The sequence below is a fragment of the Penicillium digitatum genome, chromosome 1 (assembly GCF_016767815.1).
Source record: "Penicillium digitatum chromosome 1, complete sequence".
Taxonomy (NCBI): domain Eukaryota; kingdom Fungi; phylum Ascomycota; class Eurotiomycetes; order Eurotiales; family Aspergillaceae; genus Penicillium; species Penicillium digitatum.
Genome location: NC_089384.1, coordinates 1,009,141 through 1,034,672, shown reverse-complemented (window position 1 = coordinate 1,034,672; position 25,532 = coordinate 1,009,141). Strand labels below are relative to the sequence as shown.

At 50.4% G+C, this 25,532-nt stretch overlaps 6 protein-coding genes across 6 annotated transcripts; 4 read left to right on the top strand and 2 right to left on the bottom strand.

The window, feature by feature from the left end:
* Positions 1 to 1,110: 1,110 nt before the first annotated feature.
* Positions 1,111 to 7,547, bottom strand: Pdw03_2681 (Fatty acid synthase subunit beta, putative; the record flags this gene model as incomplete). The annotated part of the gene is made up of 4 exons (XM_014674953.2): positions 1,111 to 1,164; positions 1,224 to 1,613; positions 1,691 to 2,295; positions 2,351 to 7,547. The coding sequence occupies 4 exons, from the start codon at positions 7,545 to 7,547 to the stop codon at positions 1,111 to 1,113; spliced, it is 6,246 nt and encodes a 2,081-aa protein (XP_014530439.2).
* Positions 7,548 to 8,330: 783 nt separating this feature from the next.
* Positions 8,331 to 9,698, top strand: Pdw03_2680 (Branched-chain amino acid aminotransferase; the record flags this gene model as incomplete). The annotated part of the gene is made up of 6 exons (XM_014674954.1): positions 8,331 to 8,367; positions 8,432 to 8,464; positions 8,525 to 8,638; positions 8,699 to 8,725; positions 8,785 to 9,404; positions 9,468 to 9,698. 6 exons carry the CDS (start codon positions 8,331 to 8,333, stop codon positions 9,696 to 9,698), a joined length of 1,062 nt encoding a protein of 353 aa, XP_014530440.1.
* A 762-nt stretch (positions 9,699 to 10,460) lies between these two features.
* On the top strand, positions 10,461 to 15,478 carry Pdw03_2679 (Fatty acid synthase subunit alpha, putative; the record flags this gene model as incomplete). The annotated part of the gene is made up of 3 exons (XM_014674955.1): positions 10,461 to 10,522; positions 10,586 to 11,076; positions 11,139 to 15,478. The coding sequence occupies 3 exons, from the start codon at positions 10,461 to 10,463 to the stop codon at positions 15,476 to 15,478; spliced, it is 4,893 nt and encodes a 1,630-aa protein (XP_014530441.1).
* Positions 15,479 to 16,195: 717 nt separating this feature from the next.
* Positions 16,196 to 18,255, top strand: Pdw03_2678 (Restriction of telomere capping protein 5; the record flags this gene model as incomplete). Its single annotated transcript, XM_066100259.1, has 2 exons — positions 16,196 to 16,238; positions 16,394 to 18,255. The coding sequence occupies 2 exons, from the start codon at positions 16,196 to 16,198 to the stop codon at positions 18,253 to 18,255; spliced, it is 1,905 nt and encodes a 634-aa protein (XP_065955659.1).
* Positions 18,256 to 18,862: 607 nt separating this feature from the next.
* On the bottom strand, positions 18,863 to 21,208 carry Pdw03_2677 (Alpha/beta hydrolase family protein; the record flags this gene model as incomplete). Its single annotated transcript, XM_014674957.1, has 2 exons — positions 18,863 to 20,912; positions 20,970 to 21,208. 2 exons carry the CDS (start codon positions 21,206 to 21,208, stop codon positions 18,863 to 18,865), a joined length of 2,289 nt encoding a protein of 762 aa, XP_014530443.1.
* Positions 21,209 to 21,420: 212 nt separating this feature from the next.
* Pdw03_2676 (Monoacylglycerol lipase) lies at positions 21,421 to 22,908 on the top strand (the record flags this gene model as incomplete). Its single annotated transcript, XM_066100258.1, has 5 exons — positions 21,421 to 21,530; positions 21,584 to 21,657; positions 21,719 to 21,919; positions 21,977 to 22,786; positions 22,844 to 22,908. The coding sequence occupies 5 exons, from the start codon at positions 21,421 to 21,423 to the stop codon at positions 22,906 to 22,908; spliced, it is 1,260 nt and encodes a 419-aa protein (XP_065955658.1).
* Between the last annotated feature and the right edge of the window lie 2,624 nt (positions 22,909 to 25,532).

Here is a 25,532-nt window from a genome sequence, read left to right as displayed (position 1 = left end):
GCATGGTTTCTATCCACATTCTAGAATTAGATCATACCATGCCATGTGCGGCATATATTTCGTACCTAATCCGACCCCTGTCGCCACGTGATAGACCATTGACATAGCATCAATCTCGACCGATGTCACCTTAAATGCGGCTAAGTGGTGCGGCCAGGTCTCGTCGCAAAGATTCGGAGAGAATAAAGATGCTGATTGGGAGACAAACTGTCTCTAGAAAAGCCGAGCCATCTACCACAGTGGATAACGCGTACCAACTTACGTCCGTAGGGTCGAATCACTCTATTTCATTCCAAAAGACCTCGTATTTGCAATCCATGTCGGTGTTTGACTAATTCCGATGTCAAGTGCGCAATCTTTCTTGACAATCTGCTCATCTCCACCCACTAGCCAACTTGTTTATACGAAATTGCCGGTGTCTCGGTGTAAGTACCTTCAGAACACGGTATGAACGTAAGATTTAGGAGGAAGGCTTGAGGGGTTCTGTGGGTCTGATTGAATCTGACCATACGACTGCTACTGACTCTTGCGCCCTGTGCTGAGAGTAGCGTCTTCGGATTTGGGGGCCAACAATGGCCCATAAGGAACTGACTGACGGACCCATTGGCTTTTCACCGCACTAGGGAGAGCAAGTGGTGGTGAGAAAACCTCTTTAGTAGAACGATACTTTGGCTAGAGTGAAATTTCGCCTTCAGTAGCAAGCAAGGCTTCATGAATGTCAAAATAAAGTACGTTGCTAATCAACCATGATGGCACTCTATCCTACAGGTGGATATAGATACATTTCGGAACCCATCAGACTTTCTACTTTTTGGAGCCGGAAACATGTAGTTGAATGTCAATGATGACTACGGACATGTTCGTGTCATGGGGGTATCTTCTGGGATATGTAAAGGACAATTGTCCTAGACGTGGAGAAGAACAAAGATTTACCGTAGACTAGGAGAGTTATCATTGAATTTTCTTCATGGTAGATGATGGGCTTTCTAAACAGAGAAACTAGCCCAACTAAGAACGTAGACAGGAATTAATAGATAGATTATTGAATGCTTTCTTATATAATAGGTAAATTTTACAAGAGAAACAGGACAACAGAAGCTAAACCTATCCCTACCAAGGAAACAAATCTCGTTCATCACATTCTCCATTCTCCATGGATTCCCACTAGGAACAGAAATCATTAGGACGAGGGTCCTCTGGACCATAGAGAACGAAAGACTTACTTTGTATAAGAGATGCTCCAAGACCGGACTCTCAGTCAGCGCCAGCACACTTTCCACGTAGGCCTTGGAAAGTTCAAACGGTTTGGCAGTGAGATTGGGAATGTATTTACCAACCAGTTGTTGGGGTTGGATAGAAGATTCCGCCAGATTGCGACTCAAGAACCGTCGGAAAGACGGTACGCCAGGTCGGAGCAGACTGCTGTGGAATGGCACGTTCACTTTAAGAGGGATAGTAGCTTGACCCCGTTTGAGAATCACTGGCCCGGTGCAACCATCTAGTCCTGCCAAGGAGTGTTGGATGAAGCGCTGCATAGCGGGTTTGGATAGCGTCCCCAACGATCGAGACGCCAGGGCGTTCATGAGTTCTGTAAGGGTTGCTAATCCCCGAAGCTATCAGATGGTTAGCATGCGGAAAAGAGCAGACATTCCGAGGAAATGTGGAAGAAGAAAAACAATGCTTTGCTTACATCACCAGCACACACATATTGCAGGCTGAGAACATTGTAGTTTACAATCTCCAACAACCCCTTAGCTTGTCGAGCGATCTCTGCTACACACCAACTCAGGTCGTCCTGGCCAAAGCTTTTAGACACCCGGGTGGGGTTGACGGCACACATGGAGTACTGGGTAGCCCCATGCGAGTCCTGTTGAACTGCATTCTGCATACTGAGACCCCGGTAAAAGACCAAGCCAGCGACCTTCTGCACCGAGAAGACACGTCCCATGACTGTGAGGGCCACATATTCACCGAGAGAGTGCCCGGCAAAGAGGCTCGCGTCTTCAACTACCCCTCGACTCCGCATGTCTTCAAATCGCGCAATTTCCATCAGCGCGAGCGCCGGCTGTGTAAACTGGGTTTCATGGAGCAGACCATCGACCGATACAAAGCGGTGGGAGCGACTGGTCCGGTTGACGCTGGGGAAGATGGGCTTGCATTTGGTCGTACCATCGTCATCCACCGCATCGAAAGTCAAGGACATGTAGTTCTCTCGAATAGCACGGCCACGAGCTCCACCGAAATAAACCGTCAGCTCTTTTGGGTTGTTGCGAACAATATGTGTAATGGAAAATCCTGGTAGTTGTCAGCCATCGAAGGTCGGCTCATCTTGTGTCAGCTCAGCTCCTACCATATGTATTCTCAAAAAACTCATCGGCTGCTGTCCAAATTTGCCGCGCCGTCGGACTGCTCTCGTGCAAAATCATGCCCATGCCTAATTGCTGGCTACCTTGTCCTGTAAAGATATATGCCGTTGTTGGTTGGACAATGCTTGCCTGACCGGAAAGGACTTTGACCCCAGTGAGAACATTTTGCACCTGCGCGGCTATTAACATCTTGCCTCCAGACATCCCGACGTGCTTTAATTCAATCGATAGTTTATCCCCGGGGCAGACCTTGTCATCGAAAGTGCACGACCACGATCGAACACGGGTTTCATCGCCGCGCGCCAAATGGGATGCGATCAGACCACGCACATATCCGCTGGTAAACATGCCATGTGTAACTCGCGTATCATGGCCCGCGTAGCGAGCAAAGAGACAGGATAGATGGATGGGGTTGCAGTCGCCAGATTCTCGGGCATATTCGCAGCCGGAATCAGGAGCGGTGAAAGTCAGATCCTGGACGAGAGGCCGAGGGGCATCAAAGATAAAGTTATCCCCAGTGTTAGAGGTCCCATGTCTTTGCAAGTATTCCGTTACAGGGTTTCGGGCAGAAGGGGCAGCATCGGAGAAGCAAATCGACCCAAGAACCACCGACTCTGATAGTGAATCAGACTGCCAGATAACCCGTCCCTCAACCTTCAGTTTTGGGGTGGATTCGGCATCTCTAAACCATGTGCGGCTCGTGGTCTGGATCTCAACCGTGTGGTGGAGATAGTCCAGCAGATCGATCTTCCCTTCAGGACGAAACCACGTTCTCGATTGAAGCAGAGCGACATCCTTTCTCATGACTAGCGGAAGACGCCATTTGTCCTCCTTGGTCTCAAACGTCGGTCCAGAATCAGTATAGGATCCAAGCATAATGAACTTGCTTTTCAAGCGTATTACAGGCTTGTCTTGGCGATAGATAGTTCCCTCCGCCTCCACGACTTTGCTAGATCCTTTCTTAACGGTCACTGCTGTAAGTCGGCCATCTGACCAAACATGATCTCCTTCTTGCAATGGCGTAGCTCCGTCGCAAAGCTCGAATCCATTGCTTAGATGGAGTAGTCGGAGCATATCACCCGAGACCACATCTGGGAACAGGCAGCTCATGATGGGTTTCCAAGCTACCGCAATGGCCAGATCCAGTGGTGCTACCAGTAACCCCTGGAAGCAAGAGCTATTATAGACTGGACTCCGATTAGATAAACTCCTGGCAAATCGGCGAATCACATCTCGGTCTAAGACAAGATCTTCACCCCGGAACACAAATTCAGGGGTAGATGGCATTTGCTGACCCCCAATCCAGATTGAGCGATAGAATTGCTGAATTCTCTGGTTGCGATTAGGCATCAACTCATGGATGCTGGGAGCCCCACCGCGTGGTTGGAATTGAAATCGAAAGACCAAGTGTGCTGGCGCTCGACCATCCACGGTCTGATCGGAGAGGGTCAAAGTAATCAGGCCCTCATGGCTACAGCGAAGAGAGGCGATTGCCAACACGTGCTCTCTGCCGCGTCCATCCCTTTCGATTTCCTTGAGAATGATCTCGGCCTCATTCGGAGCTTGTGGATTCCGAATTTCGGCAACCAGTCCTGGTTTGACAGTAAAGAGTCGCAATAGAGGATTGAATGCGAGGATTCTACCCTGAACAATGTTCTTCTCGGTGAGAACAGCATGGCACCATGGTGCAGTAGTGGCATCGGCCAGTAATCGCAGCCAGACTTCCGGTGATGGCAGGTCTGCCGGGTTTTCGGAGACATAATACCTGATAGTCTTTCCGTCTTGATCTGGAGACATATGAACCCCCGCGACAGGCCAATATGGTTGGTTCTTGCGTTTTTTTGCTGCCGAGGGGATTCGTGCGAGATCGTCCACATACTGATCGCGGAGAATCCACGCGACGTGTGTGTTGTGAATATCATCTAAAATGCTTTTCACTGGCTCATCCACTGTTTTTGTGTACTGAGCGGCCACTGGCCCATGCAAAATGCACACGCGGCCGACATCCTGTCCAACAACGGCCTCTAAACGCTCTGACTGCCACAAGGAGTCCTTCTTGAACCAGTATTCGAAATCTTCATCGAGGACCGTGAGGAAAGGGACTGGCTTCTGCCCCCGACGGTGTGATAGTAAATGAAGATATTCTACATCGGCAGCTGTCAACACATCGACATGTGCCTGAGGGTATTCCGAAAATAGCAGGTCTCGGAACTGCCGGGGCTGGTCTAGTTGGTCTGTGCGTTGGAGGAGGCGGCGCTGCTTCTTCCCTAGTCTCTCCTCTAACCTGCGAGTGTAATCCCATACCAGGGCCTGCCATGAAGGATCAATCCACTCTTGAGTTCCTTTCATATACAACAAGTCGATCATGCGGTCCCACACTTCAGCGTAGGTCATTTCGTGCAGATCGACAGTTGCGCCATTTACATCTCGCCCGAACCAGACCTTTTGGAAATCATCATTGAGACGCTTGACGATATAAGGCTTTCGTGCGAGCAGAGCAGCTTTTTGTTCACCCCGTGGTAAGGAGAAGATTGACTTGTCCAACTCGGCCCATAACATGACGCCGCGTGTGGCCAACTTGTGAATCGGCTCGCCCATCTCGGATCGCACGCTGATGATTCCTCCGGTTGGACGCTCGTACGTTTGCTCCCAATCTTTGTTGCTGACACCTGGAGTGCTGCATATGAGCCTCTTCACATCCTCGCTGGTCTGAGCTTCCTTAGCCGCCATCACACGGCTACCTAGCAGGATGGCATCCACCGGCATAGGTGCACGACCGAACTGGTGGGACCAGGTACCCGTTAAGTAGGGATAGGTTTCCTCGGCATTACCAAACCCACTCCCGACAACGAGAATCACATTTCGATGAGATCGGATCTGTCCATATCGGTCTAGAAGCGGCTCATGGAAGTCTTCAGAGGAATGATGTCCACCACCCCGACCACCTGTCCACTGTAAGATGATTGGACATGTGGGGTTTGCCTGGGCAATTGCCAAAACACCATCGATGGCGTCTTTAGAGCCTGGTTTGAGAGCCAGATGGGTGAGTGACATGTCGGTCAGGTACCCCCGGACAATCTCCAGCGAGGGAATACCAGCACCGATGGTTAAACCTGTGATGGGGATACCCGACTTTCTTAGCTCAATCAGTAAGGGAATTTGCCACGCCATAGCTCGAGGATTGGCGTATATGACGTTGCATGTAATGCCACGGCCCGGGGCTATTGCTGCCGCGGTTGCCAGGATACCCTGGTGCATGCTGTTGCGATCCGGGAATCCTCCACAGGCCAGCTCAACATGATAGCCAGCGTTCATGATAGCAGCTACAAATTCCGATGCGGTGGTAGTCGGGGTCATTCCAGCAACCATCACTGGAGGGACGCCTAATAGCCGGCTAAACTTGGTGTCGACCAGGTGTCGAGACTCCCAAACGGAACGCATGAGGCGCGGTGTGAACTCGGCGTCCCAGGCAGGGTTGTAAATGACTGGTCCGTTTTGGGTGTACAGCTCACTCTCAGACCCCAGCGTGGAGTTGTGACTACTAGCGACCCCCAGGGTAGTGCTGAGGATCAATGTGCGCAGGCCTGTGCCCTCTCTCTGGTGATTTACCAGGCTTCCAATGCCAACCTCGCCGCCAGGACCGAAGTCGAGGACATGCGTCACTCCGGCCAGGGTGGTACCCACAACCTTTTCAAACTGTACACGTCTGGTGCAGATCATTTCTATCAGATGGGGGACAATATCACCAGTTTTCTGCAGATTTTGGGCGGTTTCCGTGTGAAACACGGGGAATGCCAACTGCGAGCCGGAGAGGGAGACGTCAGCAAGGTCCCTCAAGAGTTGAGACTCCGCATCTTGAAGATATGGCGAATGGAACGGTGCTGTAATGGCCAAAAATCGAGTGTGGGCTACAGGATGGCTTTGACTGAAGGGGACACGGCCCGAAGAAACTTTCGTGGACTTGGCTTGAGTCTGGCCTTGACTGATTTTCTGGTCTAGTGCCCGCAGTGAAAGCGGCAGTCCTGCGACGACGAGCTGCTCTGGTCCATTTACCAAGGCAAGGTACACTGCCTCTTCTGCGGGTAGGCAGAGGTTGAGTTCGTCCAAGTGTCGCTGGACATCAGTCTGGGAAAGACCCTTGATGCTAAGCATGCAACTGGACACGACAGATGCTGGATGAATGTCGTGAATCTGCTGCTGACATCTACAGCCAATCCAGAAAAGCATTTTAATCGCCTGCTGGGCTGCATTGCAGAGAGAATCCCATGAATCGGCGGCGGCCACGAAGGCGGCTACCACGATGCCTTGGGAGTGGCCTATTGCGCCAGCGAACACATGCCGTACCTCTCCTGGGGAGAGACCTAGATTTATGCATGCGATGGCATACTGCACAAATTGTGAGAGGCCGACGAGCGGGAAGCTTATGGGGGCGCAGGTGAGGTAATGGGCATTTGGACGAGACTCTGGCATGCGGAGCCATTGGTCCACATCCAATCCGCGTGGGAACATAGCTTTAAATCGATCGTCATGTGCCAGGTGTTTGAGAGATTCCGACACGGCGCCAATTATAGAAGCTATTTGAGGATGGTATATGTCGTAGGCGGCCAGGAGCTCGTCAAAATATGATTCCACGCCTTGTCCATTAAACAGGGCAAAGATTTGCGCATGGCCGTTGTCGACATCAGAAAAGAGGCTACTAGTCCCCACAAATCCCGACGATCTCGTTTCTTTGCATGCTTGGAAATAAGCTTGCAGGATGCATTGGTGTCGGCTCTTGTCCTGGTTCATTTCCGACAGGACAGCGTGGATATTCTCATTCTGGAGGAGATCGACATGGACCGTGTTTAACACATGCTGGAGAATTTTCATTTCCAGGTCACCTCGATCTTGTATGGCCTCATGCATCACATAGTGCATGAACAGGCAGCACAGTTCCAGGGCAGATGAGGGCTCCAACGTTGGCGCCGTTGAAACGAACTGCTCTACAAGCTCCCGACCCCTGCGATTCATTCCCTGTGGCACCCTTATAGTGCAGTGTACTATACCCACCCGAAGAACAATCTCAGCCTCTGGGGAGCAAGGCTCAAGCTCTTCCCAGGAGGTCGGAGGTGTTGATGCCGGCGACACTGAGTCTGACGCAGGCCATGGGCACTGTATGGATTGAAACTGTGATATATCCATTGGGCGGGGATGATAAACGGAACTAAGAAGTTTGCAATCGAAATGGCACAGGGCAGTGTTACTGATCGGAGATTGAGTACGGCGTACACTCCAGTATGTTCTTAGCAGGATGAGATAAAAGTTGGTATGAGTTTGTCTCAATGTGCATGATCCCCGGCTCTCTTAGCATATTTCCCTCACTATGCACGTTAGCACATGGTAGGAAATAGTAGATTGGATTTTTTTCGGACCCCAATTTGTCCCTCTTGTAATCATGCTATGTCTGGTAAGTAAGATCTGGAATTTAATTATGTTTATTAACCAAAAAAAAAAGTACAAAATAAAATGAACAATACACACGCACTACTGGTCGTATTCTATACACAACCAATGCTCTCAAGGCTAGCAGAGACCGCCACGCCTCTGCTAGGGGTAATTATTCTATGGCTATTCAGTCTCCCATTTCAAAGCCCGATGTGCCTAGTCCGCATACTAGCAAGATTAGTCCCAGCCATTCGAATTCTACCGCCATGGACAAAATTTTCCCAGTTCGTATCCTAATGCCGCTCGATGTAACATTGCCAAAGGGTTAGATGGTATCATTCAGAGCGTCGGCTTATCGGCCCGCCCATCCGCTTGACTTCCATCTTCGATATATTACCGACTAATAAAGAACATGCAGATATTCCATTTAATTCTGAAACGGGCTCAAGAACCAAGAGTGAACTAACATGCATAGGATTTGTCTGTATCACTCTCACCCTACTTCGCATTTGTGTTGTCCTTGACGAACGCATTCTTCCAATGGCTGCTTTTCCCCCTCCCCCTCTTGCCTCCATAGGTACGCTTTCCAATGGGCTCACCCGGTCTTACGCTGTGTGATTACTAATTTTTCTCATGTGCAGAATGGGACAACTTGGGTGTTTCTCCTATGGAAGGTTTGTCACATTATGAATTGCCTCCCTTTTACCAGACGACTCACTGATGCTCGGGTCTAGTGAATGGTCATATTGAATCGGAATACTCAATTGCTACTGGGGAGTGGTCTGCTCCTCACTTTGTAGAAGATCCTCTGCTGCGCATTCACGGCCTGGCTCCTGGACTCAACTATGGTGTGTGCATTCTCCAACACTCCGAAGAACGCTTGTCCGTTTTCTAACTCCCCATTGTAGGCCAACAAGCCTTTGAGGGCATGAAAGGTTGGATCTCTATTGAGCTCCCCAGTTACTTAAATTTGACTAATGCTTCCTTTCTCCAGCCTACCGTGACCCTCACGGCCAGATCCAAATCTTTCGACCCAAGGATCACGCAGCTCGTCTGGCCCTCTCTTGTTCGGCCATTGCTATCCCCCCTATCCCAGAAAATGTGTTTCTGGCCAGTATCAACCTGGTAGTGGTCCGTAACGCCGAGTATGTTCCTCCTCATGACTCTGAGGCCGCTTTGTACATCCGACCTTTGGTATTCGGGTCAGACGCTTTCTTCGCCGTCTCTGCAGGCACTGGCTACAGGTTCTGCGTATATGCGCAGCCATACAAGGCATATCATGGAGTCCAGCCCCTGCCAGCGCTGATTTTGGAAGACTTGGACCGTGCTGCTCCTCGAGGCGTGGGCCATGTCAAGGTCGGAGGCAACTATGCTCCTGTGCTAAAGTGGAGTGATCAGGCCCGTGCAGAGGGATTCTATATCACTCTGCATCTTGACAGTCGAACACAGTCGCAGATTGACGAGTTTAGTACATCCGGATTTTTGGGACTGAAGAAGACTGGGAACTCGTTCACGCTAGTGGTACCTAGTAGTCCATCGATTCTTCGCAGCGTCACCAGCACATCTTGTGTCGAGCTAGCACGGTCGTTTGGATGGGCTGTGGAGTTACGACCAGTATGTTTTGTCCGTTTCTTTAGGCTTTTTTTTTTCTTGTCCTCGCTAATTGTCTCCTCAAAGATCCCGTATTTAGAGCTGCCCCACTTCACAGAAATTTTGGCTGCGGGGACGGCGGCTATGGTCGTCCCGATCCGGTCGATCACCCGGCGGTCTACAGACGATGTTTTCAATTTTGCGGTTGATGGACCTGGTGAAGGTTGCCAGCGTCTTTCGAAAGCGTTGTTGGCAGCGCAGAAGGGTGTAACTCCCAATGAGGGAGACTGGCTTTGGCCTGTGATGGCAGATGACTAAGATGACCACTGAGTGCGAAGTACCAAGGTCGCTATTTCGTAGTCCTAGTCAGGTTGCGTCTTATTAGTTTGGGTTTATTTTCATGAGTCGGGTAAATAGCCCCAACCTATTTCTACAGTATAGAGCATATTGAATCAAATCTGGCCAAGACAACGTAAATGCTAATACTTGAAATCATTTTCGGGTAAAATGTGAATGACCTCCGGAACTCAATGGACCCACCCCCATCGAGTGAATCATCTATCTTGGCTTCAAAATTCCTTGCTGAGCAAATCTATTTTACTTCGTGATATCCTTAGCTACACCTTGTGCTACATTGATTGCGTACTTAGGGGGCTATGCTAAATCTCAAAAGCACATAATCATTAGCGCCTGTTAGGGCTGACCTGCCAAGTCCAGCTTCATAGTACTGCTGGTAATACGAGGTACCTACATACATGGTACCGATCCAAATATGACGCAAAGTAGATGGTAATACAGTACTGAATTACACTAACATAAATTACGTTATTACATACTTACACAAATGCCCACAGATACGCCGTAATAACACGGTCAGTTCCCCACCCCGTATAGAGGGGACGCCTACACGCATGGTTAACAGCCCATGTAAGATATAGTCCTGAACAAGACCATGGATAAATTCACATGAAAAGCTGACAGATAGCGTATAGCCAGGAGACACAAGAGGCTTTCTTACGCTGACTGACTCCCTTCACGGTGATTCAGAGCAGGCCAACTGCAAAAGAGAAGCAAATCACAATGATGATAGACAGTGAGACAGAGCGGAAGCTCGCTCGCACGCTGTTAATGGAGTTGATGGTGTGAGTAAGCCTCATATCTTCAAAAGACAAGATCGTCAACTAAGCAATCAACCACTTCGTTAGGTACCAGTTTGCCTCCCCTGTGCGATGGATCGAAACCCAAGAGGTGATTCTATCTCGCACGAAAAGCGATCGCATTATTGAGGTCGGTCCCAGTGCAACATTGCTGGGAATGTTGCGCAAAACCATCGATACAATCCATTCGACCAAAGAATGTACTTTGCCGGCTCCGCGCCAGCTCCTCCATTCTGAAAAAGACTTGGACGAAATTTACTACACTGGGCAGCCAGATCAATTCAATCCTGTGCAGATAGAGACGCAGACGGAAACACAGATGTCACCACCAAAGCCGGAGGCAGCTCTACCCGCTCCTACGGCCACTATGGATGTAACGACAACAGCCCTGCCCTCTTCCAGGGTGCACGTTGAAGTCGTCGAAATTGATGATCAAAGTATCCAGGCTCAAGATATAGTGTTCGCCATTGTTGCCAGAGCGCTCAAGCGAGTGACAGCTGAAATTGATGGGAGCAAGTCTATCAAGGCTCTGACTGAAGGTACATAGCTCAACATTCCAATTTTACCATCTTGTACTAATCAATTGAGCACTATCCTGCAGGCAGATCAACTTTGGAAAACGAAATTATCGGCGACCTACATGGCGAGTTTGGCTCGTTGCCGGACCGTGCTGAGGATTTGCCACTCGCCCAAGTCGGGCCAGAGATCCAATCGAGCCACAAAGGTGCCCTGGGCAAGGTCACCACTGCCATGATCAACAACCTATTCACCGCCAAAATGCCCAGTAACTTCACTGTCGCCACCGCTCGAAGGCAGCTGCGCACCCAGTGGGGACTTCAACCCGGTCGACAAGATGCATGTTTGCTCTGCGCCGTCACCATGCAACCCACCAGCCGAGTCACGTCTGAATCTGACGCTCATGACTTTGTTTCACACGTCGTCGACACATATGCGAAACGAGAAGGGCTTACACTTCTTCAACCTGACGCATCGAATGTTGGCGGCGCGGCCACCGGAGTCACAATAGATTTAGAAGCGGTCCGGGCCCTGACCGAGTCCCAAGATGCCTTGTCGAAGCGCTTGCTCGAGATCTACGCCACCCATTTAGGGGTAGACTTGGACGCAGACCGACAGGCGTTGGATAGCCTGCGCGATGAGGTGGCAACAGGGCTTCAAGCTGACCTCGATCTCTGGCATGCAGAGCATGGCTCAGACTACGCCCAGGGTATTCGACCACGCTTTGATTCCAAGAAAATCCGGAGCTATAATTCGTCGTGGAACTGGGCACGCCAAAGTCTGCTGGAGTTGTTTGATCGTGTATCAACTGTCACAGACCCCAGCATGCTAGATCGTGACTCGATAGCCAAGAGCTGCTATCACATTGCCAACGCAGCAGACAAGACCATATTACCGGTATTGGATGAGTTGATTTCCCAATTGCAAGATCGCACTCAATTTCGACCGATCTTTCTCGCACTGAGAGAGAATTGCACGGATAGCTTGCTGGCGGGACCGGTATTCAGAGGGGCTCCCCGTCAACTGACGCCTGTTACAACCATGGATGATCAAGGGAACCTGCAGTATCGGGAACAACCCAGGAAAGAGTCAGCACACTTTGCCGACCTCGCCATGCCAAGGTCGGAACATGCCGAAAAACCCCTAGTCGCAGCTGAACCATACCTGCACCTGAAAAAGAGATCAGTATCGGGATGGGAGTACTCCGCGGAGCTGACCCATCATTTGTACCAGGCTCTCCGCGACGTGGAAACAAAGGGCGATTCGCTGAGTGATCAAACGGTGTTGATCACAGGGGCAGGAATCGGGTCCATCGGAGCCGCCATGATTGTGCATTTCCTCCAAGGCGGAGCACGAGTGCTTGTCACGACCTCGTCGATGTCTCCGGAGGTAGCGCGAAAGTATCAAGCCCTGTACATGGAGCATGGAGCGCGAGGCTCAGAGCTGGTGGTCGTACCTTTCAACCAGGGCAGTACTCAGGACATTACTGCCCTGGTTGAATATGTGTACGATGAGAAAAAGGGCCTCGGATGGGATTTAGACTACCTCGTCCCCTTTGCAGCTATCAGTGAGGCTGGAAGGACCCTAGATACGATCGACTCCAAATCGGAGCTGGCGCATCGCATTATGCTCACCAATCTTTTACGATTGCTGGGGACTGTGAAGAACAACAAAGAGGCCCACGGCCATCGGTCGCATCCCACCCAGGTGGTTTTACCGCTATCCCCCAACCACGGCACGTTTGGTGGGGATGGTCTCTATAGTGAATCGAAAATAGCCCTCGAGACGCTCTTCAATCGCTGGCATTCAGAGAACTGGCAGGAATACCTCTCCATTTGCGGCGCCGTCATCGGCTGGACTCGTGGCACGGGACTGATGAATCAAAATGATCTCGTGGCCGAGGGAATCGAGAAGGCCGGAATGCGCACGTTTTCTCGGGAAGAGATGGCTTATGCACTTGTTTGCCTTTGTGTCGGCGCAATGTACGAGCTCTGCCAGGAAGCACCGGTCTATGCTGATCTGACAGGAGGCATGGCCCAAGTCCACAACCTACCAGAATCCGTAGCCCAGCTGCGACAAGACCTCAAGGAGCGCAGCGAAATCCAAGCCGCTCTATTCCAGGAGGATAAGATCGAATCGGAGTGGTCAAGCCCAGCAGCGCAGGACACAGCTGTGTCGGAGTTGGAACAGAGAGCGCACGTCCGGCAGGACTTCCCTCAGATTCTGCAATACGATCGCGATATCGCGCCTCTCAGTGAGGATTTGCAAGGGATGGTGGATTTAAACCGGACAGTGGTAGTCACGGGCTTTTCCGAACTAGGACCACATGGTAATTCCCGCACACGATGGGAAATGGAAGCCCAGGGGCATTTTTCTCTAGAAGGCGCTATTGAAATGGCATGGATGATGGGTTTCATCACTCACTTCTCCGGTATCATTGAAGGGCAACCGTACTCCGGCTGGGTCGACACCGAAACCAAACAGCCAGTCGCTGACACGGCGATCAAGCCAATTTACGAGGAGAAGATCCTGGCCCATTCCGGCATTCGCTTCATTGAGCCCGAGCTTTGTGATGGATATGACCCTGAAAAAAAGCAGTTTCTCCATGAGATCGTTCTGCAGGCGGATCTTGAGCCTCTCTGTGTGCCTGGATTGCTGGCTGAGCAGATGCGGCGAGAGCATGGCGTCTTTGTAACGGTGCAAAAGTCGTCAACTCCGGATCTATACCAAGTGCAGCTTCGGAAGGGGGCCAGAGTATTTATTCCCCGTGCCATGCAGTTTGACCGTGCCGTGGCAGGCCTGGTTCCCACCGGCTGGGATCCTCGTATCTACGGGCTTCCCGACCAAATCATCTCTGAGGTCGATCGCTTAACGTTGTACACGCTAGTATGTACGGTAGAAGCTTTGTTATCGTCTGGCATCACCGACCCGTATGAGCTATATCAGTATATCCACGTCTCCGAGGTGGGCAATTGCATCGGCTCCGGTATGGGAGGTAGTACCTCTCTAAGAAAAATGTTCAACGGTCGATTCATCGGGCAGGAAGTCCAGAGTGACATACTACAAGAGACGTTTGTCAATACTATAAGTGCATGGGTCAATATGCTGCTGCTTTCAGCCAGTGGTCCCATCCGAACCCCAGTTGGAGCCTGTGCGACCGCCGTGGAGTCCTTGGAACTGGGGTACGACACTATTGTGACTGGGAAAGCCAAGTTCTGCCTAGTGGGAGGGTGCGATGACTTCACATCGGAGACCTCATTTGAGTTTGCCAATATGAAGGCGACCACCAATTCTATCGAGGAGATTGCACGAGGGAGAGCGCCTAGCGAAATGTCACGACCAACCACCACTACTCGTAATGGCTTTATGGAATCACAAGGCTGTGGCTTGCAGGTCTTGACTACTGCCGATTTGGCGTTGAAGATGGGGCTCCCGATCCGCGGCATTGTTGCTTTTGTGAGCACCTCCAGTGACAAGGCTAGCCGCTCTGTCCCAGCCCCTGGGCAAGGTGTGCTAGTCAATGCAAGACGCACGATATCAGCGTCAAATCTTTCTTCTCCTTTGCTGAAGATGATCAATCGTCGACGTCGTCTCGACTTTCGGCGTAAGCAGATCGCCGAAGCCCGGGCTCTAGCGCTTGATCAGCTTGATTTCGAAGTAGATGTGGTTCTAGAACAAGACCCGGGAGTTGACGTGGTCAAGTATCGCAAGGAACGTCATGAGCAGATCCGAATGGACTTTCTTCAAGAGGAGCGGGATGCTCAGTATTCGCTAGGTAACGATTTCTGGCGCCACGATACTTCTATTGCTCCGCTGACCGGGGCTCTCGCGACCTGGGGTCTGACCATCGATGACCTACGGGTCGCTTCCTTCCATGGCACGTCAACCATGCTGAACGATAAGAATGAATCCAGCGTCCTCCAACAGCAGCTGACAGCACTTGGGCGACGCAAGGGCAATCTGCTTCTGGGTGTATTCCAGAAACACCTGACTGGTCATTCGAAAGGTGCTGCCGGCGCTTGGATGGTCAATGGGGCGTTGCAGATGCTGGATTCCGGCCTGGTGCCAGGCAATCGCAATGCCGATAATATCGACTCAGCTCTGCAGCAATTTGACCTGATTGCCTATCTCAACCGGCCAGTGCATGTGCCCGATCTCAAGGCTGTGTCGATCACTTCATTCGGCTTCGGGCAGAAAGGCGCGCAGGCCATCTGCGTGCATCCCCGCCATGTCTTTGCCACGTTGACGCGGGATGAGTACGAGGCGTATCTGGCTCGCCGTATGGCTCGTCAGCGGATTACCGATGCGTATTTCTACGAGGGGATGAGCTCTAACTCATTGTTCCGAGCCAAAACAGCGCCCCCATTCCCAGTCTCCCAAGAGAATGAAACATACCTCGACGCGTCCGCTCGCTTTTCGTTATGATTAGCTCTGCTTTTTGGGCCGGCTGGGGTTTTTTTCTGTCTAATTAACCCTTTTACATACTCACTTGCCATCTGCCTCATAATACAATGTTTCAAAAAGCAACAACTAGCCAAATGTGCAGCCTTGGAGGTAGATGTTCATGTTTGATGGATATTTTTGGGAATTTTGATAGATTTCACTACATTATTTATAGGCTATAGATGTGGTTCAAGATGGATTTTTCGTGGATGGAGAAGGTTGAATACTTAGTCAAGAGTGAACCTTGGAAAGGTAGAGCTGGTCGCTCCAGCTTCCCTAAACCTAATTTGGAATCGCACCAAGGCCAGAGGTCATGTGCTCCGGAGTGGTTTGCAGGGTTTGCATACTCTTAATGCCCGAGGCAGCCACACTTGGGCGCTTGAGCCAAGTACTTAACCTCACCAGGGACCACTTTGCAATTTTATGTAATCTTTGCTGACTATAGAAGCCTCAGGCATCACAGAGCGAGAGCCTAGAGCACTGTGCCCCAGGCAACAATCTGATGACGTCTCGTGGAATTCCACTCTCCATGTTGACTTACCACTGCACGTTGTTGTTACTTTTTTGGGTTTCCCAATCTGAACCATTTCTATCAACTTCATTCTATTCTTCCAACTTCTCGCTTTACCTCAGCTCCTGAGCACGGCTACAGACCCCAGCCTTAGACCATCGGTGGGGTCGTCTCCGCATCAACCAAGAATGGGTGCAGCCCAGTCCAATGAGCATGGTGCATCATCCCCAGGTGAGTTCTATCTATTAAATTTGTGGCTGGGTTCAGGAGACATAACTATGCCCCAATCCCTGATCAACCATGATTGTGAACAACCTAGCCTCGAGCTTGATAGAGAAAGCTCTCCGTCTCGTCAATATGTTTTATCTGACCACATGTACAAGCAGAGGAGTTAAGCTTGGTTCTCGCTGAGCGCTTCGCCACAAAATGCTTTACTCCATTAGAGCTCACGCATTTCAAAGACAATTTCTACTCTCGGGCCTTGGAGCAGGGAGGCCTACGATACTGGAATGAAGAAGTCCTCTCAGACTTCTTAGGCATCCCAGATGGTATATACGTCGCCTCACAGAAACAGCCTTTAGATGTAGGACCGGTGATTTTTCGAATGGTCTCTTATCTGGGAGCATTTCCATTTCAAAACACGCTCGCGCCCAGTGTGTTGACCTTTGAGGCCATGGTCAAGGTCGTTGTGCTCCTGACTGAGCGCTACAGCAAAGCTCTAAAGCGTGGACACAAGGATCGAATCAAGTTGCTCTTTGGCAGCCTGGCTGACGTAGGGAGGAAGACCCCCGCCGAGCCCTATGGAAAATCTACCACCGAAGATTCCGAAGCTTCGGTTGAACGTTCCTATGCGCTGGGTTTCTCCATAGATGAACCTGCCAACGATGAATACGAAGAAGACGAGGATGATGATCTTGCACTTGCAGCACTGGAGTCTCTTGACGCGATTGAAGTTTTCAAACACGATCACCGTGTTGACAGGACTGTTTATGAAACCCGGATTTCGATTGATACATTCCGCCGGTTGCTTATGCTACTGCTTGTGATTGCACCACTAAAGCCATTGGAGTCTATGAAAGTGTATACCTCTGGACTGGATGGTCGGCGTATGGAATTAGTTAAGAAAGAAGCGGACTGTATCATAGCAGCCTTTTCACCGGAGGAGAGTGATGATGGGATATCGTACAAGGCTTTTGCCCGTACAATATCGCTGTCTCTGCCATATCTGTTCGATCCACTCACAGCTCTTTTCGAGCATATGCTTTTCAGCAAGAATCTGAATCTCTCTCAACACCGCCACAAAGATCAAGCTACGGAGACCGAACAGGAAGAGAACGAAGAACTTCCCTCGCCATCGGCTACACTTACACTTCCTGGAAGTTTTAAGTCGGCCATATTGGACTCAACACTTACCTCGCATCTTTCATTCTTCCTTCCATCTACATCAACCGATATAAATGTCCTCCGAAGTAGCGTCAAACTACATCCCGTCTTCTCCACAAGCGCTCACGGATCTTCCCTAACATCATTCTCCCACCACGTCCTTACCTGGCAAACTGCCACCCTGCTCCTCCTGCAAGGATCTCTAGCAGACTCAAACGGCGAAGAGTTGATCACACTCGGCGCCTACATCCCCCAAATGTGGAGAACCTCCACATCGGCCTCAAGCTCGTCTTCAAAAAACTCTGACATCCTCCCTTGCCTCTTCCAACTATATCCAAAACACCTACTCCTTCCAGGCAACCCCTCCCTATCCGCAAAGAAGCCCAACACCCCAATTGCCTATTTCTCACCCAACACCGGCATTGCAATCGGCTGCCGCATCCCCGCTCCCTCTCGCACGCACCAGACCTACCCAACCCCGCACGGAGCGGGCAGTCTCATCATCGACGCAAACATAGAGATAGCTGAGTTCCACGCTGCATCATTCGGACACGACGGCGTCTTTTTACCCGCTGCCAATACATCCCTCGAAGACCCGCCGACTAACATCAAGCTTGACCTGCATACCCTAGAGATTTGGGGCATAATCCCTGATCCGGAGTCGTCGTTTTCCGCAGATCCGAGATTGAGTCCAGTGGAGATCCAGCGTGCAAAGTGGGAATTTGAGGCACGGGAGGCTGAGCGCCGTCGTAATATCAATCTTAAGGCTGGGGCTGGCGATTCCGCGAGAGAGAGTGCTAGGTGGCTTCTGGAAGCGGCTGGTATTATCGGGGATGAGGCAAGATACTCTGGCGAGCGGGGTTAATGGGGTTGGTTTATTGCCTGTTTACCGAGCAAGCGTTTCTTTGAATTTGTGACAGTCCGGCACCATCTCTGCGAATTAGCGCTATCGGGATTGATATTGAAGCGAGATTACAATAAGCCTATACTACTTGCCTGCCCAAGAGGCCTGCAATGTTTTGGGTCACTGAAAACCCGCAGAAATTTCAGCGGCATTTTCTCATACAATCAAGTTGCCAACCTTCAAACATGTTAAGTTAGGGACATTTCATTACTTCCGCTAGATGTGGGAGTTGGAGATGCCAACCAGTGCATCTCTAGATGCACAGCCTCCAACATTCTATAATCGTAGATTTTGAAACTGGCACAAGTTTAATCGTGAGATTAATGTAATTTTGAGCACAGGGGCATCCTAGAAGTTCAGGGTTCCATTTGAATCCGATAGGTTTCGCAGGGACGGCCGTTGCTGCCGGGGCCTGCTTGTTCTCAGCCGCACTTGTCAGTGATTGACAGATCGATGATATATAGCTACTCGATTACTCGATAGTCATGGCAGGCTACATGTGGTGTGCAATAACTATCGAAAACAAGCTTTCGCCCTCGGATGCCTTTGGGAGCACAAAGCCATGTGATCATGCTTTCAACGGTGGAAGCCCACTGGGCGCATCATAGAAATCTTTGAGATTTTCTTCGTCCTCCTCGAATTCAAAAGCAGAGTTTTCCACCTCGGATTCCTCGCCAGCGAGCTGAACGCGGGAAAGACGACTGCGGGTTCCGGAACCAACATTGCTTGAAGAAGCAGGTGTCCCGTCCTTTTCGAATGATTCCAAAGCCGCCTCACGAGGCAAACGCATGGCCAGGTAGCCATCTGGGGCACGTTCGGCGCGGTCCATGATGTCATTCATATATCTGCGCACCTCGTCGGCTGGCTTTACGACGCGGGCCAAAGGCTCGAGAATTTTGGCGTTCGGAGCGTGAATGCGAAACGTGACTGGTTGCCAGTATTCCTTGAGATTCACCTCACTGGCAGGTGTCCCTGGGTGACCGGTCGTTGAAAGACCAGCAGGTTCAGCAGGTTCCTGCTTTTGTGGTGTCGCAGTTGCAGGTGTCCCTGGCTGGGGGGTTGGGGCTGGGCTGTCGGTTGGTTTTCCCTTCTCGGTTTTGGGTTTAATTTCACCCTTCTTAGCTTTTGAAGCCACTTTTCCTTTGTTTTTGGAGTTGGCAGCCTCTGCGGCAGTCTCAAGAGGGAATGGTGTGTTTGGAGCAACCTTCCGGACTACCAAAAAAGAGGCGATGACCGTGTTCTCGGCTGGGAGCCATTCCAGGATAGTATACTCAGGGAAAAGATAGCGATCACCGGAACCGGCATGACCTGACGTACTGCTTCCATATGGAGTTAATGGAGATGTGAACTCGAACACCACAGACTTGTAGTTCACCGGTGGAGAGCCAAGTGGAGAGATATAAGGAATTGTAGGTGGGCGGGGGAACGGAACAGCAGATCCATGTTGGGGTGGGCGAGATTGAATTGTAGGTTGTGACCCATAAGCAGGTTGTTGGTGGGGGGCATATGGTAATCCTGGTCGTGCTCCGGGCTGTTGAGCGCTGGCTGATGGTGTCGGATTTACCACAGGAATCTGCTGGTGGGAAGTAGAGGCAGGGACTGAAGAGCTTGCAGCACCAGGTGTCACTGATTGGTTCGGTACAACTAGGCGCTCTGCTTCGGACGGTGCAGGCTGGGAGCTGTTGTGCTCTGTGGCTGATTTCTCTTCCTTGATGTTGCCAGACTCAGTGGCACTCTGGGGAGGTTTGGGAACCTGGCTCGGTGGGACTTGTGCAGGGGCTTGGGGCTGCACCTCTGTCTTCACGGGAGGTTGCTTGGAACCCTTGGATGGGGTCTGCAACGTTTGTGGGGATTTCTCCAACGACACTGGCTTCGTTACACCACCTTGTTGTTTTCGAATCTGAGCCTGCGTTGTAGGTGTTGACGGTTGTGCAATTGGTTGTCCTGTTGAAGATTGCTGCCGTTGTTCTTGCTGCTCTCTTGATTTGATGATTGCGTTGAGTTCGTCGATGTGTGCTTGGAAAGCCCGGAGCTGCTCCTGCGATGCTTGGCTAGAGGCAACAACACGCATCAAAGCCTTCAATTCGGGGTCTGCAGCTGCCCGTGTAGCCAGCATTTGAATCACAGGATCTGGACTGGGCTTGGCTGGCTGGCCCTTTTGCCCTTGTGGCGGCTTTTGTCCTCCTTGGGGAGAGGGCGCATTGCCTTGATTCAAGCTACGAGCTTGTTGGGGCGAGGGGTGGCCCCCTGTATAACCAGGGCGACTCGGCACTGCGGGAGAATATTGCGCAGGTCGTTGTTGATTGGATGGTGATGGATAAGGTCGGTATTGTTGGAAGTTATTAGGGTGACCATAGTGAACCATCGGCCGTTGCGGGGGTGCGTATTGGAGTGCCGGCGGCGCGCTGGGGTCTTTGACAATGTAGATCATAGCATCAAAGAAATGGGGACCGATGGTGACATCGCAGGGTCCAATTTTTGTCATAGTGTCCTTTGATGGGTTGTTTTTCTCGATCTGTTCGCGCTTCGTCTTCTTTGGCTTTGTGTAGTATCGCACAAGAATGCCATCACTCAACCATTTTTTCTTCGATCGTTCAAGTGAAGCGAGGAGAACTGCGCTGTTGAGATCAAAGAGTGTCAGTCATGCAATACCAATGAGGGCCGCGATGCCAAACCTTTCGGCGATTGACTGGTACTCATTGTCCGACAAGGAAACTGGCTGCCGCATGCGAAATATGGGCAATGGATCTCCATCCTTGACCTTTGTTGGTAGAGGAGCGTCAACTAGTTCGGGGGATGGAGCGTGAGGAGTGGGCGCCTTCTTCTTGTGAGGCTGCGGCGTGATTTCGGAGACACGCCTTTTGGCTGCAGATTCTCGGCGGTCACGGGCCGGAAATTTGCGCTTTTCAGCCATAGTGGGTTCAATGAGATAATGACGATATCCACGACGGGATTACAAGAAACATCCCATAGCGAAAGGTTGGATGGGAATGGAGAGAGGGTGGAAGGGAGAAATCAGAGGGACGCGATAACGCGCCGCTTATCAGCGCCGTCTAGGATTGTCCACTACCTCTCTCCGTCTCCCCGAGGCTGTCAACAGACAATACCTCAACCCCTGAATACAGAATGGTTGAGCTGAAATCTATTTTCAAGAAGGCCTACTGGTCTCTTGCAGCCGGTGGACTGCTCTATGTGCTGTGTCTCCTTTCCTTGACCATCGCAAAGGTTCAACGTTTGTGTGTTTCTCGTCCGGGCCTTCGATCAGAGCGAGCTAATATAAATAACACAGTGTTCTTTATGCAAACAAGATCAACCCCAGCTTGTGGCAGGACATTAATCAGGTTGAGCAATTTGGGTTTCTGAGTATGGCCTCTATGCCTAGATGAATCCCAACGGAAGCATGTATGCTAACAGATCACCAAAGGAACCCAAGTCCAACCGTTTCATTTGGTGACGCCCGACAATGAAACTATTTATGGCTGGCACTTGATGCCCTTGCATCTTTGCCTGGAACACGAAAGGGAACTGATGGATAATTCCTCTACGGGCCCAGCCGAGGATTATACGAACACAGTTGCCCATAAGCTTCTCGCCAATGACTCCAATGCACGAGTCGTCGTAAGCTGTAGGTGATATACAACCTGGATCTCTACTGTTGTAAGCTGACATTTAAGCAATCAAGTCCATGGAAATGCGGCGCACTTGGGTTCTGCTCAACGCCCTGCCACTTACAACTCGATGCTGGGCCTGTCTACCCCGTCAAACCCAGTCCACGTCTTCGCAATTGACTATCGAGGATTTGGTGTGAGCACTGGAACTCCCACAGAGGAAGGTCTCATCACAGATGGCGTCTCACTCATTAACTTCCTTACCGCAGGGCCATTGAAGGTTCCCACTTCTCGCATCGTCATCGTGGGGCAGAGTTTGGGAACTGCAGTCACAACTGCAGTGGCAGAGCGTTTTGCATTCGGATCATCTGACCCAGCAGCTGTCCAACCAGCCATCAAGAACGCCGAGCCATTCGCTGGAGTGGTCCTGTTGGCATCCTTCAGCAGCCTAGCCAATCTCATTGAATCCTACAGCTTCAAGGGCCTCACGCCACCTATTCTGTCCCCCATTATGGGATATCCTCGGTTTCAGAAGTGGTTGTTGAGCCATATTGTGGACCACTGGGACACGGCTGGGAGACTGGCTCGTCTTACCGGCGTCAATGCCACTTCGTTAACCGCTGTAGATTTGGAATACACCGATCAAAGCCTTGATCTGACGATTGTTCACGCCTTAGACGATGCTGAAATTCCCTGGTACGAAGGACGCCGTGTTTGGGAGGCTGCCACGGGTAAACACATTAAGGGTGCTCCCGGCGCTGTGACGCACTACAAAGCCGAGGACGGCAACCCTAGCGAGGTCAAGATCTGGAAGAATGAGATCAGCAATGAAGATGGCACTGAGATTGTGAAGACAGTTAGATGGGAACGGATTCGATACGGTGGTACGTTGAAGCAAAGCCTTGTCTCAGAATTTGATGGACTGACTAGTAATCCTTCAGGTCACAATCGTGTTGCATCGGGCTCAGTAGCGGGTCTTGCGGTTATGAGGGCCTTCGAGCAGTGATTTGGCCGGAGCATCGATGGCATGTGGATAGAAGCCCCCGCAGAAATCGGTCGCTTTTTGCTGCAAGTTGCAGATACCCCATAAACCAGATTAGTATTGAGGAAATTACTTGTACCATGGAAGATCCATCAAGTTTCTTGTGGTGTTCTTGCCTTGTTCTCTTCTTTTTCATCTGTGATGGATATTGGATTGCATCTGAATTTCCCAGTTCTCTTTCAACTTGCAATACAGCAGCCAGTTTGCCAAATGTCTGCCTTGGATGTTAGGTCATTGACCGCCGATTCTCCCGTCTTTCGCAATCCCTCCCCAACCGACACCCAGGCTCCAGCAATTCTCATGACCTTCTCTCGATCATCGGTTCGGTCTCTTTCTCGATCTCTTGCACTCCCCACACATGTGATGAGGTTCGGAACCAACTAGATGCTTTGGTATTAACGCCAACAACGAACGCATAGGCCGTGATATCTTATAACCTCAGGAAAGTGGTCGAGATCTTTGGACTTTCAAACTGTCCACTATGCCCGCGTCCGTGCTTGTTTCACGGAAGGCTTTTTAATATTGTCTTCAATGGGGCCACAGTCAATACGGGTCAGCCCAGTCACCTTTCGTGAAATATTATCATAGCCGTTCTCCTTTTTGTTGAGGGCCGCAATCCCGCGCGGAAAAGATAACGCCAACACATATATATCTAAGCTTTACGGGTTATTCTTGCAATAATTGAAGGACTAACAGAAGTGGATGACACGCCAACAGACTCGCAAAATCTCACGCAGATTTGATTTCAATTCTTGAATTCAGGAAGTCGTGGGTTCCACTCTTTGATCGAATGGATCCAACCGAACCTCTCATTGCTTCGTGCATGGGGAGAGATAGACTTGATTATTTGGGTTATTCTTCAATTTTGTCTTTCACTTGTCGAATTGCACACACTTGATGGACCATGGGCTTGACGCAGAGAGTGTGCAACGATGTTTTGTAACGTCTTGCATTGAAAAGCCTCAACGTCTGTGAAGATGACTATAGGGATATGTCCAAGGTCACATGGTGCCAACTGGCGGGCGCATGTAGAGATCTGGACCCGTTGATTTTTGATGTTCCTCCATACCTGATCCCAGCGATCAAGGCCAAAACTCCCCTTCAAACCTGGCATTGAACCAGCAAACCCCATCGCCTACGTGGTGATGTCGAACGCCAACGAGCAGATGTGAAGACGAACGACTGCTGAAATTGCCTTCCTACCTTTTAAAAAGCAGTCCGATATAAGCCGGGGGAATTAAGGATACAGATGCCTAACTCCTAGGGAGCGGATATGCAAAACGGATTTAGTGGATGGCCGAAGGCGCAGATGTATTGGGATTCTGACCAACAACACAACCGGAAGAACTTCCGTGCGAAGGTTATCATGCTCTCTGAAGTAAAGCCGCCCGGAATGGTATCAACTACTTCATGATATGCTGGTTTCTATGGCATTCGCTCGTACCCGGTCAGATCCTTCCATGTTCTGGCGGCATGGCAAGGTCCCTCTCTACGTCATGATCTATGTGGATCATCGTCTCATTTTGTCACTATCTGAGGAAGAAATTCATTCCGGTGCTCCGTCACTTTGTTGGATCGAAGGGCCTGGTTATCACCCACAATCCGCAAGCATATCTCTACTCCGGATCTCGTTTGGTTGCTCTATTGAGCTACTACAATGCCAAATGGGCTTGTCCTCATACTAAAAAAGGCCTTTCAACTCTGGATTTGCATTTTGGTCTTATCTCGTGGACTCTAATCAGGGAGTCCCATATGGCGTTGTCTATTACTGAGAATGAGTTCACTACTCAAGCAGTGGCTGTACAAGAAGCAACCCGGTTGACGCCACTGCTTGCCGAAATTGGTATTTGTTCCTCTTGAAGCTTATCGCTCTTCATGCAGAAAATGATGGCATTGCGTTGGCTTGGAACCACAAATTCTATGCTACTTACACAGAGCATTTTGCAATTATATTCAATTGGCTGAGAGATGTACTCTCGAATGGTGCTATACAGTATCAATTTTTCCTCCTAGTTGGAAGGGCCAAATGTTGCAGAGCAAAGCTGCGAGATAACCTACGCCCTTACCGACAGTGACTGCGATCCAAAGGACCAATTTTAGAGTCGAGAGGACATCAAGAATATACTCAAGCCTGACACATATGAAGAACTTGATGGTACTTTGTGCAGTATTTGTGCTTCCCTTTCCACTACCTTTGTTTTTACTTCGATACCTTTCATCTCTATCTTCTCTTTCTCTTCTATTTTTCCTCGCCCCCCTTCGTCTGTTTTCTCACTACACCAGACTCCCCTTGTTTAAACTCCAGATTACAGCAACGGAGGCATGTGGCTTAGCCATCTACGACTGTCACAATCGGAGGGCCCAAGCGAACCAAATGAACCGCAAGTGGCTGGCTTCACATGGCTGGCAATTTACACCCCAATGAATCGAATTCGGTCAACGCTACGCAGCCGTCCCACGTCAGCGATGTCCCGGGTAGGTCTTTGAGGCACCTGCGACTTATCAACTCAATGCAACCATGTTCTCTTCGCCTTGTCTTCCCTTTTATAATCATCATAGATCAGATTCCACCCTTCGGGAATACTGCG